General features: G+C 36.5%; 2 protein-coding genes across 3 annotated transcripts in view; both read right to left on the reverse strand.

Annotated features, from left to right (window-relative positions):
- GRM3 (glutamate metabotropic receptor 3) overlaps window positions 1-17,085 on the reverse strand; it is a 215,099-nt gene that overhangs the window by 184,054 nt on the left and 13,960 nt on the right. The window lies entirely within an intron of this gene.
- LOC150001627 (histone H1.8-like) lies at window positions 15,441-16,408 on the reverse strand. Its single transcript, XM_090286714.1, has one exon. The coding sequence runs from the start codon at window positions 16,406-16,408 to the stop codon at window positions 15,521-15,523; it is 888 nt and encodes a 295-aa protein (XP_090142840.1). The 3' UTR covers window positions 15,441-15,520.

The following is a 17,085-nucleotide window of genomic DNA, read 5'->3' on the forward strand; positions in this document are numbered from 1 at the left end:
GTCAAAGAAAAGGAAAGGTATTTTATATTTCAGTCAGAAGTTTGGGCATATTTCATGAAGGCTGCATTTGAGATAAACCTTGAAGAGTGAGTAGGGTTTTGAAGGTAATGATGGGAGAGAGAAGGGGACAGGAAAAAAAAGACTATCTGGGGAAGGAGTTAAAGACCTGATGACACTTAATAATATGCATTTAAGAGGAACTAAAGTCCTGATGCAGGTGAATGAGGGCTGAAAAAGAGGAGTGAATTCCATAAGCCATTTGGAAATAGAAAAACTAAGTGTTTGACTCAAGATATGGGGAGCAGAAATTCTCTTGGTTTCTAAGGACATGTAATTGAACATATATGTGAGAACATGAGACTTCTGTTAAAAGGCACAGGAAAATCTTAAGGAGGTGCTGGTTGATAAGGTAGGATATCATGAATTTAAGAGTGTAGCTGTACATCCTGCAGAATTGCCTGACAGACAGTCGGAAGTGTGAGTCTAGAGTTTTGGAGGAAGATAAGAGGCAGAGCACCAGAAATCATCTGCTTAAGAAGTTGTTGATTACAGCCACAGGAGTAGATAAGATTTCTGACATACTGAGTTTGTTACAAGTCCTTTACCCTACTTAAGTTATGAAGTCCTTGGAGAATATGATGAAAGCTATGAATCTCCTCCCCAGAAAAATGTGCAAACACATAGATACAAAATGTTGTAGACTTTAGTTAAAGATTTCTTGGTAGTAAAAGAAAATAGCACTGAGAAAAGAACTTTGTAAACCACTGACATGAAGGGGACGGAGTAAGAAAAGATGACGCAGCAACAGAAAACAAACCACTGTGATGGAGGTGTTTATTAAAAGACTCTTTAGGCCTGGTTGGTGTGGCTCAGAGGATTGAGTGTCGGCCTATTGGCCAACAGCTGGTTCAATTCCTGGTCAGGGAGCATGTCTGGACTGTGGGCCATGTCCCCAGTTGGGGGTGTGCAAGAGGAAGCCAGTTGATGTTTCTCTTCCTCTCTTTCTCCCTCTCTCCCCTTTCTCTAAAAGTAAATTAAAAACAAACAAACAAACAAAAAACCTCTTTACAGTAGTTAGTGCTGCAGAGTGTTTCAAGAGTCTTAAAGCTGAGGATAGGTTGTTGGATTTGGTGATCACTGGTTTCATTCATTGTTGATTTAAGACTAAGAAGAAATGCTCCAGTAGAGTGGTGAGGACAGAGTCAAACTGCAGAGAGCTAAGGAGTCAATGGATTGTGAGACTAAGTGGAGATAATATTTGGAGAGACTAAATACATTCTGCTCTTAAATATTGTTTGTGAACCCTGAGAAGGAGTTTTTCTATTAAAGTAGATCCCCTGTGGTTAAGTGAGCCTAAATTTAAAACTAGAGGTTAGTGGCCATTTGTTGACAGAGGCCTCTCACTTCTCTGAACCCTGGGAAGAACCCCAGAGTGTCATCACCATACTACCACTTAACTAATAAACTGTGACCTGTTTTGATCAATCAGAACTATACAACTTCTACCCTCATTTGTATCTACAGCAACCAATCTGAACTTGGCAGACGTGAAGCCCTCATTTGCATAAATGGACCTGAATGGGAACCTGAGCAGGAACGTGCTCTATTAAAGACAGCCTCTCCTTTGTCACAATAGAGCACAGTTTGGGTTGTTATCTGAATCTGTGTTTTTTAGAGATTGCATCCTTTGCTCAAATAAATGATTTTCATTCTTATTACAGCCTAAAATTATTTTTGATTGATAAGTTCAATCAGAAAGGTAAAAGGAGAGCAGTGACGTGAAGGAATAGGCAGTCTTGTAAGGAATTTTTGCTGTTTTAAAATTGAGGATTTTTTTAGACAAAAAAGAAGAAATCAATCTAGATGGCAAAGATATAAGAAATAATAGTCATAAAGACATTTCAATTATTATTTTAAAATATTTTATACTTTTCCTGTAAAATGTTACTAATAGCTACACTTGCGTTTTTGAAAGACAAAATAGTGATTGTGTCACACTGATAACAGTAACTCACTACTAAGTCTTTTTTTTTTAAATCCTTAACAGAGGAAATATTTTTCATTGCTTCATTGTTTATACTGGGAGAGAAAGAGAGAGAAACATTGATGTGAGAGAGGAACATTGATTGGTTACCTTCCGTACACTCCTGGACCAAGAGTATGTGCTCGGACTGGGAATTGAACCTGCAACCTTTCAGTTATGGGATGATGCTCCAATCAACTGAGCCACACCAGCCAGGGCCCACCGCTAGGTCTTGTAAGAATATAGTCATTGTGCACAAGGAAACACTGAAAAACAGGTTGTGTAAGGAAGAGTAGCCAATGGTAAAGATTTCCTTGTTCTAGATGTAGCAGACATGTTCTTACACAAGAGGATGTAATATTGGGTAGTGCTGAGCAGACGTTCTCACTAGCAGTAGCTGTTAAGTCTCAGTGTATTTGCTCATTAGTAATTATTCTTTCTTTAGTTGGTAATGTCATGTTTTCAGCTTTGGCCGTCTATTTAGAATCATGCAGGGAGGTTTAAAAATATGAAAGCCTGTATCCCAACTCAGTGATTCTGATTTAATTGGTCTGGGTGGGTGTTAGAGTGAAGAATCTTTAAAGGTGATGCTAATGTGCAGCCAACCTGGAGAACCATTGCTTTAGCATATTCAGTTTGAGCTTCAGTATCTCCAATGGAGATAATAAGAAATCTGTCTGGAAAAAGTCCATCTATTGTTAATATAAGGAGAACGGTTTGTGTGACTTCGCTGTAACCTCATAGCCAAGGAGAGTGAACTAGAATGTTCTAATTATTCTAGTCAGTGGGGGCAGTAGATGCTGTTGAGTGAGCACATGTACTGTGTGGCTGTTGCATTCAAAATGACTGAGTAGAGCAATGAATCTGCATTAAATTTTGCATTAAGCTTGAACATTCCTTCATGGAAAATATTTGAATGATTCAGAAGGCTTTCAGGGACAATGCAATGAGCGCAGCACAAATAAAAGATGTGGCACAAACACTTAAAAGATGGTAGAGAATCTGCTGAAACTGATCCATATTCTGGAAGGCCGGCAACAAGCAGAGCACCTGAGAATGTTGACCATGTATGGGCTGCAATCAACGAAGATCAGCGACTGACACTGCGAGAACCAGAAGCTGATCTGGGGATTCTAAAAACTACCGTGTCTGACATTTTGATGCAGGATCTTGTCGTGGCAAAATTTGTTCCATGGCTTCTGCTACCAGAGCTGAAGGAACATTGTGCTGCAGTTGGGAGAACTCTGTGAGGTCCCAAGGTGCCTACTCCAAAGGGGACTGAGGCATCATTGTCCTTTGTACAATGTTCCTTGTACCTTGTATCTTCTTCAATAAATGCCTCTATTTTTCATATTACACGGCTGGATACTTTATGGACAGACCTTGTAAACTCCATCTAGGTATTTTCCAAAAGGTATGGAAAATATGAGTGCTATCCAAAGCCTTGAGAGCCTTAGGAAACTCCATGGAGAAATACTCATTTTCTTGTGGCAGGAAGATAAGATTGTTTTCCATATTTCTCCTTTTACTCAGCTTAATCAAGGCTTCTTACCCATAGTTGTGAGGAAGCAAGCACCAGCAGTAGCTTATCATTTGGATATTTGTGAAATTCACACTCAAGGAAAATTTAATAGATAAACCAAAGCTCTCAGGAGATAGACTTCCTTCCCTTTCTGAAATTACCATCAAGCTGCAGAAAAACTATCATCGTTTTACAGAGTAGACAGTCTGTACATGGCAAGTAGGAATGAATCTCTACTTCAGAGACAATTATTCTTCCAGGATAGGAGCAGCCAGCCACACAAATATATTTGCAGATTATAGTTTCTGGGTAAGTCTACACTAGGCCAGTAATTCACTTCCCTCTCCTCTCCTTCAAGATTCACTGCTCTCTAAAGAGATCATTAGCAAGTGTGAGAATTGCCCAAGGATTATATGAAGTTGTGGCAGCTAAAGTGAATGCCTCATTAGCATGTGAGAGAAAGGCCCAAACAACACCATCAAAGGGTATTAAACCCATCCAATGGGATGGGGAAGGAGTGGTTGGAATTAATTTAAATCACTTTAAAGCCAACAGGAATGAAAGGGGAATTATTTCCCTATTAGTTAAAATTTAGCGTGCATGTGAGTGAAGGTGTGAACATTTTCATCTGAATATAAGCTGGCTGATTACCAAATTTGTTCTTAACTGAATGAAAACCTTTATATTAAAAACAAAATTAAAAATATTTTGACATTTTAGCTCTTCTTTGGAAACCAGAAGAATCCTAAGGGAATTAGCAGGAACAGGGAAAAAGCTTGCCAGGAGAATATGTGAAGCAGCATGCTATAACATCATCTGTTACTAACATTAGAGGCAATTGAAGTAACTAAGACATACAAAAACAGGCCAACAGTATGGTAGACGGACCTCGTTAAGAATCTAATGAAGTCACTTTATTTGTCTTTAATTTGATCCATAAACCAAATATTTCACATCTAAAAGGGTAAGACTTGGAGAAATGAGGGGTGGGAGGAGGATGGGAAAGAGGGTAGGTGAGAGAGGTAGAAATGGAAAAAAGAAAGAAAAAGAAAAAAGAAAAGGTTCTGATTAGCTACCAAAATTTGTCTTCAAGCCATTAGTTTGGCTTCCTTCAGAGTCTGTTTAAAAAGACTGTTACTGGTTGGGTGACAGTGACAGGAGGTCTTGGCAGATTATTGTTACAGATTACAATGGAAAAGAAATGCCTGTTGGTATTAATGGACTTGATGCTTTTCTACTCCAAGCGGCATCTTTCAAGAGCATAGCCCTTGAGGAGCTGAAAGTTTCTTCAAAGTTTCCTGGAAGTTTGGGTCTAGGCAGAGGTGATTGATATAAAAGATTTGGGCCAAGGTACCTAAGTTATTCGTAGCCCATTGCTTGAGCATACTCAGTTTTGCCTCAGCTGTTTATTTGTACTTCAGGGAGCATCTTCTGAGAGCAGAATAATACAGTTGTCAACTTCCACTGTTTTGCCACATGGTTGAAATATTTTGCTGCTGCTATATTGAGAAACTGGTCATAGAGAGAAATAACATAATGGGTTTAAAGCTATGCTCAGTGTTTATCAGAATAACCTTCCTCTACTGGATGAAATCAGAAAAATGCAAGTCACACAGTAGGTTACGAAAAGTGCTAAAGGATAAATTGGAATTCTTACTGTGATATGCACTGGTATTTCTTAACTAAAAGCCAGGTAATCATTTCTTGATACCATACATTGCAAACCACAGGTGTTTTCCCTCTTTCTGCGTTAGGGACCTAGCTGAATCATCCACTACTCTTCTATGCCCTTAATTCTGTAGCAATCTGGGCCAGTCAGGCATCTTCACTATTCAGGTCAGATGTGAAAGCACTGCATTTTTAGTTACCTAGCATATGTAGAACATCAGTCATTTTACAAAACAATTTTGAGGGATTTTGACATTTGTAATAGAGAAGATCTACAAGTCTTTGATTTGATAAGTTGCTTCCTGCTGCCTCCTTCCTGTCAGAGGTACTGAGCTTGAAAATGAGATCAAATTTCTGGAAAAAAAAATACACTGTATATAAATGTTCTTACTCATATTATTTCATAGTCTCCTATGACAACCTTCACATCAAGGATTTATTCTGGATAGTTAAGTTATACAACAACCTATCTGATGTGAATTTTGGCAAGCAATGCAGTAAGTAGATAACTTGCCAGGAACAGGTATTCACATGGGTAAACAGAAGTCAGGAGAAAAGGTAAGAGCATGCTCATCTGGGGGCTGTGCCTCTGAATCCATTTCCTCATTTGTCCTGATAAAATGTCACTAATCTGGTCAGTGCCTAATCCATCTTTTTAGTAAAATGTATTTCATAAACAAGTTAATTTTCTTTTTGTGATGTTCTTTTTTTAGAACCTTTTATTGTTATCCTGTTACAGTTTTCCCAATTTTTCCCCCTTCATCCTCCTCTGCACTGTCCACCCCCCCAGTCAGTTCTCACACTGTTGTCCAGGTCTGTGGGTCATTCATACATGTTCTTTGACTAATTCCTCCTCCTTCTTTCCACTATTATCTCCCTCTCCCCTCCCTTCTGGCCACTGTCAGTATGTTCCATGTTTTCATGCCTCTGGCTCTATTTTGCTCATTAGTTTCTCTTGTTCATTATATTCCTCTTCTAAAGAAGATCATATGATATTTGTCGTTCACTGACTGGCTTATTTGACTTAGCATAATATTCTCCAGTTCCATCCATGCTTTCACAAAAGGTAGAAGTTCCTTCTTTCTTTCTGCTGTGTAGTATTTCATTGTGTAAATGTACCACAGTATTTTGATCCACTCATTTACTGATAGGCTAATTTTCTCATTAAAAAAAAAATGGCTGGTGTGGATACTATAATTCATTAGGAAGTAAAGGTTCTGAAACTTAAAGGGCTATTTGGGGAATGTGAATAAAAAAGAGAGAGAAAAAAAAAAAGTCCCAAAAGATCAAGCTCTGTCTTCCAGAGAGGGATATTCACTTCTAAGTATAACATCCCCTCCCGATTTAGCATTGCTCAGGTTTTAGATAAAAAAATATCACAAACATGTCATTGACTACACACATTAGTTCTAAAGAGATTATTTTAAAGGTTAACTGTGTTAAGCTGAGAGAGGTGATATTTTGTGAATGAAGTCATGTTTTTGGCTGTAAAGAAGCAGTGCGATTTTTTGAAGCATCTTTTCATTTGCTTCTATGAATATGACATTTTTTGGAGTCAATATAGAGAAAAGGTAGGCTAATCAGGTCATTTTCCATACTATGAGATGAAAGATTCTTTCTCTCTATAAAATGAGTTATTAATTTCCAAAATTTTTCCCTAGATTGCTCTGCCTATTAAATGAAACTTAAAATCTCTAAGGGATTATTTGACTTCCAATATCCCATGCTTTTGTTAAAATACATTTCAGCGTACTCCTGTAATTAACATTGACATCAAATTCTTTTTTCTGACTTCAAGATTCTCAGAAAGTAAAGATTACAGTGCAAAGTAGATAAAAATGATTCAAGGGTAAGAGTCTTTACAAAATGTGAACAACAGAAAACATGTCTAACAGCCCATGTGTTATTGTGTAGTCTTCAAACTTGTTCTTCCTAAGATTTTGCCAAATATAAGTAAATGTCTGACACTCTTCGTTAACATTTAAAAATACACATTAGTTTCATAATCACTGCAGTGCAGAACTTATTAAAGCTACAGCAGTTCAGCATGAAAGAAGTCAGGAAATATTCTGCATTATTTTGCTTCCTTTACCAAATGATACTTTATATGAAATCTTCATTTTTAAAATTTTAGATTACACATGTAATCTTCATAAACATAAGAAATAAAACATGGTTTATAGAGAAGACTATAAAATTCATAGTGGGATCTAAAATTCCAAAAAGGTAAGTGAAAGTTATGTGAACCTATTTTAATTAATATCTATACAAAATTATAAAGAGAAAATTGAATTAGTTTGACCATTAGTGGGATATTATTACAACTAGAATGCAGAATAAGAAACTTATATCAATGGATTTTACTCTGGGTGTGCATTTGCTTCAGCCTTGGTGAGATTCATGTAACATTTAATAAGCACCTACTAAGGACCAGGCCATACTAGGTGTTTTTATATTTGTTACCTTCCTCGATCTGAACATTGTGAGGTAGAGAGCATATTAGGGTTTAGAGATATTTAATATGCCTTTCAGAAAAGTACAGCTTATAAATGATAGAATTGGTATTCATAGCATGTATGGTGCTCATCTTCCTCACTGTGTTTTCTCCCACAAATATATTCAGTTCAGAAACATTGAAAGAAAATAGAACAAAAAAATAGATTTCCTCATTTATCAGGTAATAGCTTGACTAATGAAAAATGTGTCTTTGTAAGCAGACCTTCACAGCTACCACAATCAGTAATGATACTGTGAATAAAACTCTTGTATTCTAAGACTTGCATAAGACTTTTTTTTTTTTTTAAGTTTTAGCTATCTTTCTCAGAGAATTGAGGAAAATAAACAAGAAAGGTCAAAAACAGTCTCTCTTATTGGTAATGGACTGATGCTGGCCACGCCTTCCCAAGGTTAATGTGGCCAATGCCCCTCAGTCCTACAAAGTTCATTTTGGAGTGAAATTAATGATGTGTATGACCTTGGGTTTACTAACACATGTGTGTCAAGAGGAGGTATGTAGCTGAATCTTGAAGTTGTGTTGGTGAATCTCCTTCTATGGGCTTCTCAGCCAACTGCAATTTACATCTGCTTGCACCATAGTTGCGCAGGCTGTACTGGGTAGAGATGATTTTGTCAGCCTATTTGAATAAGCCTAGTGTAGCTTCTGAATGCATTGCTTGTTTCAAACTCCCTAGGACACAATGGATATTCATCAACAATGGCTTGTTTCTTTTTTAGTGTGTCAAAAACAATTGAGATAAACAATATCTAGAATCTGATCTCTTAATGCATAAATAATTTCGAGTCTTCCATAAAAGGAATGATATATTGATGTCATAGTCAGCACTTGATAAATGCTTATTGATTGACTGATTAGTTGATTGATTGTGAATGTCCTGAACAACAGCATAAACATCACTATGATATCTAATATCCATAAGTCACATATTACTAAGTCCTTTCATTTCTTAACTACTAAAAGTTTTCTTTAAATTATCCCCTTCTTGTCATTTCAACATTTACTACCTTAGCTTAAACCACCATCTTCTTTTGCACAATTACAAAAGTCCCATAACTGGTCTACCTGTGTCCATTTTGTCCTCTCAACCCGTATCCTTTCTTTGTATTCCAGTGGAGGTCATTTTTTATTTTTGTTTTTTAATTTTGTTTTTTTAAATATAGTGTAATGAATGACCTCACTTCTACTTTAAGTACTTGAATGATTTCCCAAAGCCAACCTCTGCATTCACAGTGCTCTCACAGTTCTCAGTATTCCAGTCACATTGACCTTTCAGTCAATTCCTCGTAGGTACCATACTCTCCTTTCAGAGGGTCCGTGCTCCTGATTTTCTCCCCTCTTCACTTACTCATCCTCCAGTTCTCATTTTTTCACCAAAGACTGACTTCTGTGATAACAATTCCTTTTATTATATGTTCCCAAGCATTGTATATCTCATTTTTAGCATGCATCACAATTGCAATTGCATATTTCGTTCATATGTTTGATTAATCTATCTCTCCTCTCAGTTGATAATAAGATGCCCATGGGCAGAGACTTTAATGATTTACCATTACTCTAAACCTAAAATCTTAAAAACAAAATTTTTAACATGGTGTATAAAGCCTTTTGATCTAGCCCCGAGACTACTTCAATCTCATCTCTATGGAATTGTCATTTAATTTAGTTAAATTTAAGAAAGATTTATATTTTCTTTTGACCTAAGTTCCTCTCCAGCTACCATTTCATTTCCTTGCACACCATTACTGCAAAACTACACAAAAGAGGAGTAGTCCCTGTTTCTATTTCCTCAAATGCAATTTTCAACTCAGTCTTCTCCACACAATTTTCTACCTCCTCACTTCATGGTAACTTCCAATGGCTTTTAAGATTCTAAATGCCTTGATCTCATTAGTTTTTAAGACCAAGGCACCAAGGCATTGACCTCATACATTTTTCCAGCTAACTTGTTCTCCCAGCAGCATCAGTACAATTTACCACTGCATTCTTGGAAAACTTTCTTCTCTTTGCTTTCATGATCATCGTTGTCTCTTGACTTGCTTTTTACCTTAGTGACCACTATTTATAAGTATCTTTTGATTGCTCCTTTTCTTGTGTGTGTGTCTTATAAATAGCATTATTCTAGGGCTTGGTCTATGATCCTCTATTTTTTCCTATTTACATTTATACCCCAAGTGATCTCATTGGTAAAATGGTCTCTGATCCTAGATAATAAGTAATTTGTGTGTACATTTTGAATTTCTAGTGAGAGGTCATTGAGCATTTGTAAAAAAATATAATTTAATTTTCAATAATTATATTAAAATACCTTTCTTTGTACTAGCCCAAAATTTGAGGGAGTTTTTAAATTTAATGTGCTGCTTTAACTCATCAGACTTAAAAACTACAACAGAAATGAGAAATTGCAGACATAGTCTGAGTGAATAAACTTAGTTTAGAAGCAAAATGCTAGGTTTGGTGGCTCTCGTGAGTATTTAGGGTAGGTGTGCTGACAGCAAAGTATGAAGTCAAGGATACATAAAAATAATTTAATTAGGGTATGTGCAGAAGATAATCACTGAAAAAGGTTGTGCTTCATATGAAGTTTATATCTTCAAAAATTCTTCTTTTAAGATAAAAGTTACTCAGGAGACATTCTTTAACAGACAGGATCATAAAAATACTTGAATATGCAAGAAGAATGTTTGAGCCAAAGACTGACCTACTAAGAATTTTAAAATACATAGACATTAGATATACATAAAATCAAATATTAAAATAATTTTTATCATCAGTATTTATTAACTTCCTCTCGATGGTACAAAGGCAAACACTACAGAAAGATATTAAAACTTTATCACTGAATATGGATATATACCCTGTCAGTCAAGATAAGCAGGTCATTGTTGTTCAACAAATATTTATTGAGGACTCATTGTATCCAAGGTCTTTATTCCTCCATTCCTTCCTCCCTTATTTCACTTATTCATTCAACAATCATTAACTATTTTTAAGGTATTATTAAAGACTTCAACAATATGAAAATGTCAAGGACATGATTTTTCCTGCAAGAAATGTATAAAGATTAACAAGGCGCCATTCTTATTTGCAAGCAGGATAATAATGAAGGTACAGAATTGAGAGATAATTTCTGATTCTGGTAATGAGGTTTTTCAAAGCAAATAATTTTGGATTTGGGGGACAAAGAAGGGGAAGGGTCTGGTCAAGGACCTAATATAAATGACTCATAGACATGGACAACAGGTCAGGGACTGACTGAGGGAGTGGGGAGGCAGGGCAATGGAGAGCAATGGGGTAAAAATTGGGACAACTGTAATAGAACAACAATTAAAGAAGAAAAAAAGAAAGAAAAATAGCATATGATTTCACTCATATGTAAGATCTAATGAACAAACTGAACTAACACGGAAAATGGGGACAGACTCATAGATGGAGAGCAGGCTGATAGCTGGTGAGGTGGAGGAGGGATCGAGCAAAAAGGAAAAGGACTCGTGGACATGGACACCAGTGGGTGACTGCTGGGGGGAAGGGGTGTAAGGGGACTAACTGGTAACAGAAAAAATACAATCAAGATTTTAAAAAAAAGAAAGTATATGAAAGAAGAGAGCTTATCATTCTATTTGTAGCAAAATGTGCAACATTTAGAAGTAAATTTAATTAAGATACTTGCAATTTTTATAGAACATGTAGTTTATAAAATAAGCAGTTAGTGTGTTTGCAACTAATATATTTCTTTAACTCTGATACCATTCATTATAAGATTCACCATGAGTCTAAGAATGGAAAAAATATTCCATAAAATGTGCAGATATGTTTATTTATATCTCAATTACAGAAACATTAAACTGTGAAAGGAAAGGGCCTATTATGCATTCTGGAGGAATTATAATACATAGTAAATCAATTTACCAGCTGGTGGTGGTTTCTAGTCTCAGTTGACTTATTGATTAGTTTTAAATGATTTTTGGATAAGTCATTTAAAAATCACATCTTGCAATTAATTTCAGAACAACATTGGCAGCAAAAATACTTTTTATTTTGTAAAATTCAAATTGGTTTCATGTACATTTTTCAATAAGTGCCATTTGATTCAGATTACGTTTTTTTAACTGTCAAAGAATAGCTTCCCTCCATAATTATGACAAATTCCTTTTAACCTCAGGAAAAGGACATTAGAAAATATGGTTTAGATTTTATTGAGTGCCTCTTGTATTTTTTTCCTTTTTACTGAATTTATTGAGGTGACACTGGTTAACAAAATTATACAGGCTTTCGGTGCACAATTCTATAACACATCGTCTGTACACTTTATTAGGAGAGTATCTCTTATACGTGTAAAAATCCTGAGCCCACCATCATTAATGAGTTAAACACTGCAACACAGGCGACTTATTTTTTTGTAAGTTCCACATAATAGGACCATATACTACCATAAAGTATATTTGAGGTCAAATCTACATATCCCCAGCACCAACTGCAGGGTCAGACACATACGGAGAAGGTGCTTAGTCAAAGTTTCTGGAATGAATAGATGGATGTGTCAAAATATACTAAATTAAAGTAAATGGAAGCATTGTTTACAGGTATTAAGATTTTAAGGACTTAATCCCCAGGGAATTCTTTCAGCAGTCACCTTTGTGTTTTATATTGCAAGATGGTTTTTTTCTTTTTAAAAGTATTAAACAAATCTCTTAACTAAGAGAAAAGAAAAGGTACTTCGTTGGGGGTGCCTCTTAAGCCTCTGGCATTGCTTTGGGGAAGCCCAAGGAAACTGATCCTTCCCCTGAGACTTTATTGACTCATTTCTGCCTAAAAGATGAGATGAAGGACAATGGTGCCACTATTTTTGTTATATTTTTAAAAAATTTTAAAAAGTAGACTTTAAAAATTGTAAGTAATGAATTTTGAGGACAAAAGATTTTTTTTTTTAATTTTTACTTGCCTGTGCCTAACATAGTACAAATTCAATATAGGTGCTCAATAGCTGTTGAATGGATGAATAAAAATGTCATGATTAAGTGAAGGAAGTGATAGAATTATCAACATAAGGTCAATATTAACTACCTGAAATGGTATATACATGCATAGAAATGTCCAATTTGAGTAAATTAGAGTTCTAACATTTTAATTTTTAATATTAAAATTGAAAGGTAGCCTTGTTGCTATTTATCAGTAAATGCTCACACATACTCTGTTAGAACTGCATGGACTAATTGATAAACCAAACATAGATACAATTTTCACTAAGTGCTTTTATAGTCAAAATAACTAATAAAGCCATATAAACCACAAGACTTACACTTCATTGGTGAGCAAGTTTGGGTTTTGTAGTTATACTTCTGATGTCACCACAGATTTTTCTTAGGGGATTACTTAGAACCAAATTATCAAAATAAAGATTTTAAACTTTCTATTTTCTTTTGCGGATTGATTGTTTTATTCACCTTTTCCTCTTTGTTTGTTTTGGAAACTGGCTTTCCAATGAGCCTATCTCTAGATATTGAGTTTATATTACAAACAAGCAAAAATTCCCAGTCAGTCAGAGAACTTCTCCTAGGATACAAGGAAAAGCAGAGTTCGGCTAAACTGCACAATTAATTCGCAGTCACTTCTGAATGGAGAGAAAAGTTGCTTTAAGTTGTTCTGTTCTCTTCCTAGGGACTTAAGGTCAGTATCAAGTATCAAAATTACTATGCTTTCAAAGTTGTCTCTCTTGATTTGTATTCTGTAATGATCTCTTCAGGATCCCTTCCCTTTTAACTTGTAAACCCAGTTTAATAAATCAAGTCAAAGATTATATACATGTGAATATACATTCTCCGAGAGCTGGCTGGATAGAAGAAGGGATATAGTAGGACAGTTTCCTTTCCTGACCACTGGTTTCACCAATGTATCAATTACATTTTTTGTTTTACATAAAGGAATCTGAGACTTTTCTTCCCAGAAAATAAAGGAAGCAATATTTTCTTTAAATTACTTCTCTCTTTTAATGTAAAGATTAAAAGTATTGTGACTTTGTCTTTTCAAGTAGAGGACTTCTTGAAATCAAAAGAACAAATTGTTTGTAAACAAAAAATGCCTTTGAAATGGTTTGTTTAGTTGCAGCTGACTCTCAAATTACTGGAATTAAAAGATTGGAGTTGAAAATAAGAAACATAAACAGTCAAATATTGGACTGGCCAAAATGTCCATATGGTTTTTTTCTGTAAAATAAAAGACACTTTTTTCATTTTCACCAATAACTTTATTGATTTGGATATTTTGAGTATGTCAGCTTCTCCTGCATGGTATAACACTGATTGTTCTCAATTAATGTCTTGATTAGATCGCTATCAACTTCAACTGGTCTACCTGACCATGAAGCATTGTCCAGAGAGAAATCTCCAGCACAAAACTTTGCAAACCACTTTTGACACATTTGATCAGTCACAGCACCTTCTCCATATACTGCACAAACCTTTTTTTGCATTTCAGTTGCATTTTTACCTCTCTTGAAATAATAAAGCACCATATGCTGAAAATGTTGCATATTTTCTTCCATCTTTAATATTAAAATGGCTACACAAAAATTCACCAATTTTGATAAAATTTTTTACAAATGCGCACTAATATGACAGCTGTCACAATACAATCTAACATGATTATTTTGACAACTAAGCACTTCAAATGAAGTTAAAGACAATTAAGCACTACTAGAGACATCTTATAGAAAAAAACAAATGAAATTTTTGGCCAACCCAATATATTCTGCTAAATAATATTAACAAATTGAGCTAATATTTGGTTATATTACTGATTTTTATTTTCAACAGAGCTCAGAATGTCACTAGATTTTGTTGTTTTTTTAATTTTCAAATCAAGGAATATAAGAGTTATTCCATTTTTTTTTTTTGTATATTATATCTTCTAGTTTTGGGATGATTTTACAAGAGAGGCATTATAGTCAACTGGTCAATCTCATGAGCTAAAACTGCTGAAACCCTAGCTATACCTTCACTATGTAAACTTGTGTTACTGACTCAGTATTCTCTTCTGTAAAATGGGAATCATAATAGTATCTACCTCAAAGCGCTATTATGAGGATTAAATAAGTTAATAGAGCTAAGCTAATAAGCAGTACCTGACATACAGTGAGTACTCAGTAGAAGTTGTTACTCACAGTATCCTTCTCATTCTCCTAAAAATGCTGTGGACAATATGTGTGAGCCACATTTATGTTATTTTTAGAAATATTGTGACAGAGATTATATGAAATTAAACACCTTGAGGTGTTATTCACTGGAGTTGGTTGGAATTGGTATTATCAGGTCAGCTTTATGAATCTGCTTCTATGAAAATGTCTAAAATGTCTTTTCATTAGTGAAAGTTCTGGGAGGTTGAAATCTGCCTGAAGCAGACTTTCTTGGGAAGTTTACTCAACTGTCAGTTTTTATGGTTAGTTGCCTTTATCTCCTTGTTACTCATATCTCACTTTTTAAGGTGAAGAGGAGAAATGTTTATAGAATGAGGATAAGTTAAGGCATCAGGAAACATCACCAGTGTTGTTATTAATGATTTTGCTATTAGACAGGAATTAAAATGTAAATTTATAAATAGAACCCAGTGGTTTTTAAAGTATGATACTGATTCTGGCTTGGGATGTTAAATTCTGTCTTCTTTATTTATTTATTTATTTTTTTGTGAGAGGAAAAAAAAACTTTATTGATAAATAGTTTACAGTGCAATAAATAGTAATTGTTTCTAGGCAAATAAAAATGTCAACAGAATCTTAGTCTCTCTCCACCCTGCCTCTCTAGCTCTTAGCTTCTGTCTTCTTATTGGTTCCATCGGATGGCAAGGCCTTGGTGGGCATACCAGGCCTTCCTGGGCCCTTGGGGACCTCTATCCTTCTGGCCAGTGGTACAGGTACGGTTTTGGACACATTGTCCTTAGGAGCAACAGCAGCCTTGGCTTTCGACCTTTGCCTGGCCCCCTGGGCAGCGGCCTCTTTAGGGACTGTGCTCCCGGTCTTCTTTGTGGTGGGGAAAATGGCACCATTCTCACCCTTGGTGACTGTGGGTTTTGAACTCTGAATCCCAGCTTTGGTTTTCCTGTGGGCTTTGTCATCTGCTGGGCTGTTCTTTCTGCCTTTAGCCTTTGACTTCCCACGGGTCCCGGTGGCACCAGGAGGGGCCTTTGCAGCCTTGTCCACTCTTGCCTCTCCATCCTTGGTCTGGTCACCTTTCTTGGGGGCCTCCTCCTTGGCCTCACCAGGTCTCCTGGGGGCCAACATGGTGGGCGGTTTCCTGGGCTTGATTTTTTTTGTGTGCTTGGGAACTAATTTGAAGCTGCCGGTGGCCCCCTTGGCCTTGGAGTTGGTGGGCCTGACGAGGAGGCCGCGTTGCATGCCGGTGTCCAGGGCCCGCTTCAGCAGGTACTTGAGCCGGATGGCGTCTACTGTAGGGTACTTCTGCAGGATATAGACCTTGATGGCCACCACCGAGGTGCCCCGGCGCTGCTCACCCGCCTGGAGCGCCTCCAGCACCATGCGCAGCATGGGTGGGTGGCGGCGCGGAGCTCTGGTGGCGCTATGGCTGGGCCCTGTCTTCCCAGTCCCAGACCATCCAGATGTGGAGTTCATGGAGGTCAGGGAGGTTGAGGAGGTCAAGGAGTCGCTGGAGGCCATGCTTCCGGGAGCCATTGCACAGGAAGACACAGACGCAGACGTCAAATTCTGTCTTCTTTATTGATAAAATTCACTTATAGAAGTGATATAACTAAAAGGAATCTTAAAGATAAATACCAAATTTTAAAGATGAGGGAAGTGAGCTCTAGAGTGATTTAACGAATTACTACTCCACTTATTCAATAAATATTTATCAATCTACTATGTGCTACTCAGTCTGCTGGGTAATAGAGAAATAACTGTGAATAAGCAGGCATGGTCTCTGTATTTTTAGCACTTACCCACTGCAGTAGGGAGGTAGATGATTATAGTAAGGTATGATGAAGCAAAGTACAGGGAGCTTGAGGAGTGCATATAAGCAAGAACTAATCTATTGTAGGAGGTCAAATGTGGTGCAGAATTTTAACTGAGCCCTGAAAATTCTAACTGAGTGGGCTAGTGCTCTGGGAAGTTGCCTCATCTACCAGAAAGTCTGGGGGCAGAGAGAGGGCAAGGTGTGGAAGCTGTTCAGTTTGACTGGAAGAAGGTGTGAGTTGAAAGTAATGAGACGTAAAGCTATAGGCATATGCAGGTCCTAGTGGGCCAGGTAAAGCATGTTTTGATGATCCCAAGAGCAATGGAAAATCTTTGGAGAGTTTTAAGCAGAAAGTAATATGTTCAGATTTGTATTACAATAATTCTGGCTATAGCTT

Source organism: Furipterus horrens, unplaced genomic scaffold (assembly GCF_987537825.1).
Source record: "Furipterus horrens unplaced genomic scaffold, mFurHor1.1.pri manual_scaffold_9, whole genome shotgun sequence".
In the NCBI taxonomy this organism is placed as follows: domain Eukaryota; kingdom Metazoa; phylum Chordata; class Mammalia; order Chiroptera; family Furipteridae; genus Furipterus; species Furipterus horrens.

Bases quoted from the DNA above. Each gene is read 5' to 3' on its own strand.
- LOC150001627 (XM_090286714.1), bottom strand. From the start codon at position 16,408: ATGGCTCCCGGAAGCATGGCCTCCAGCGACTCCTTGACCTCCTCAACC.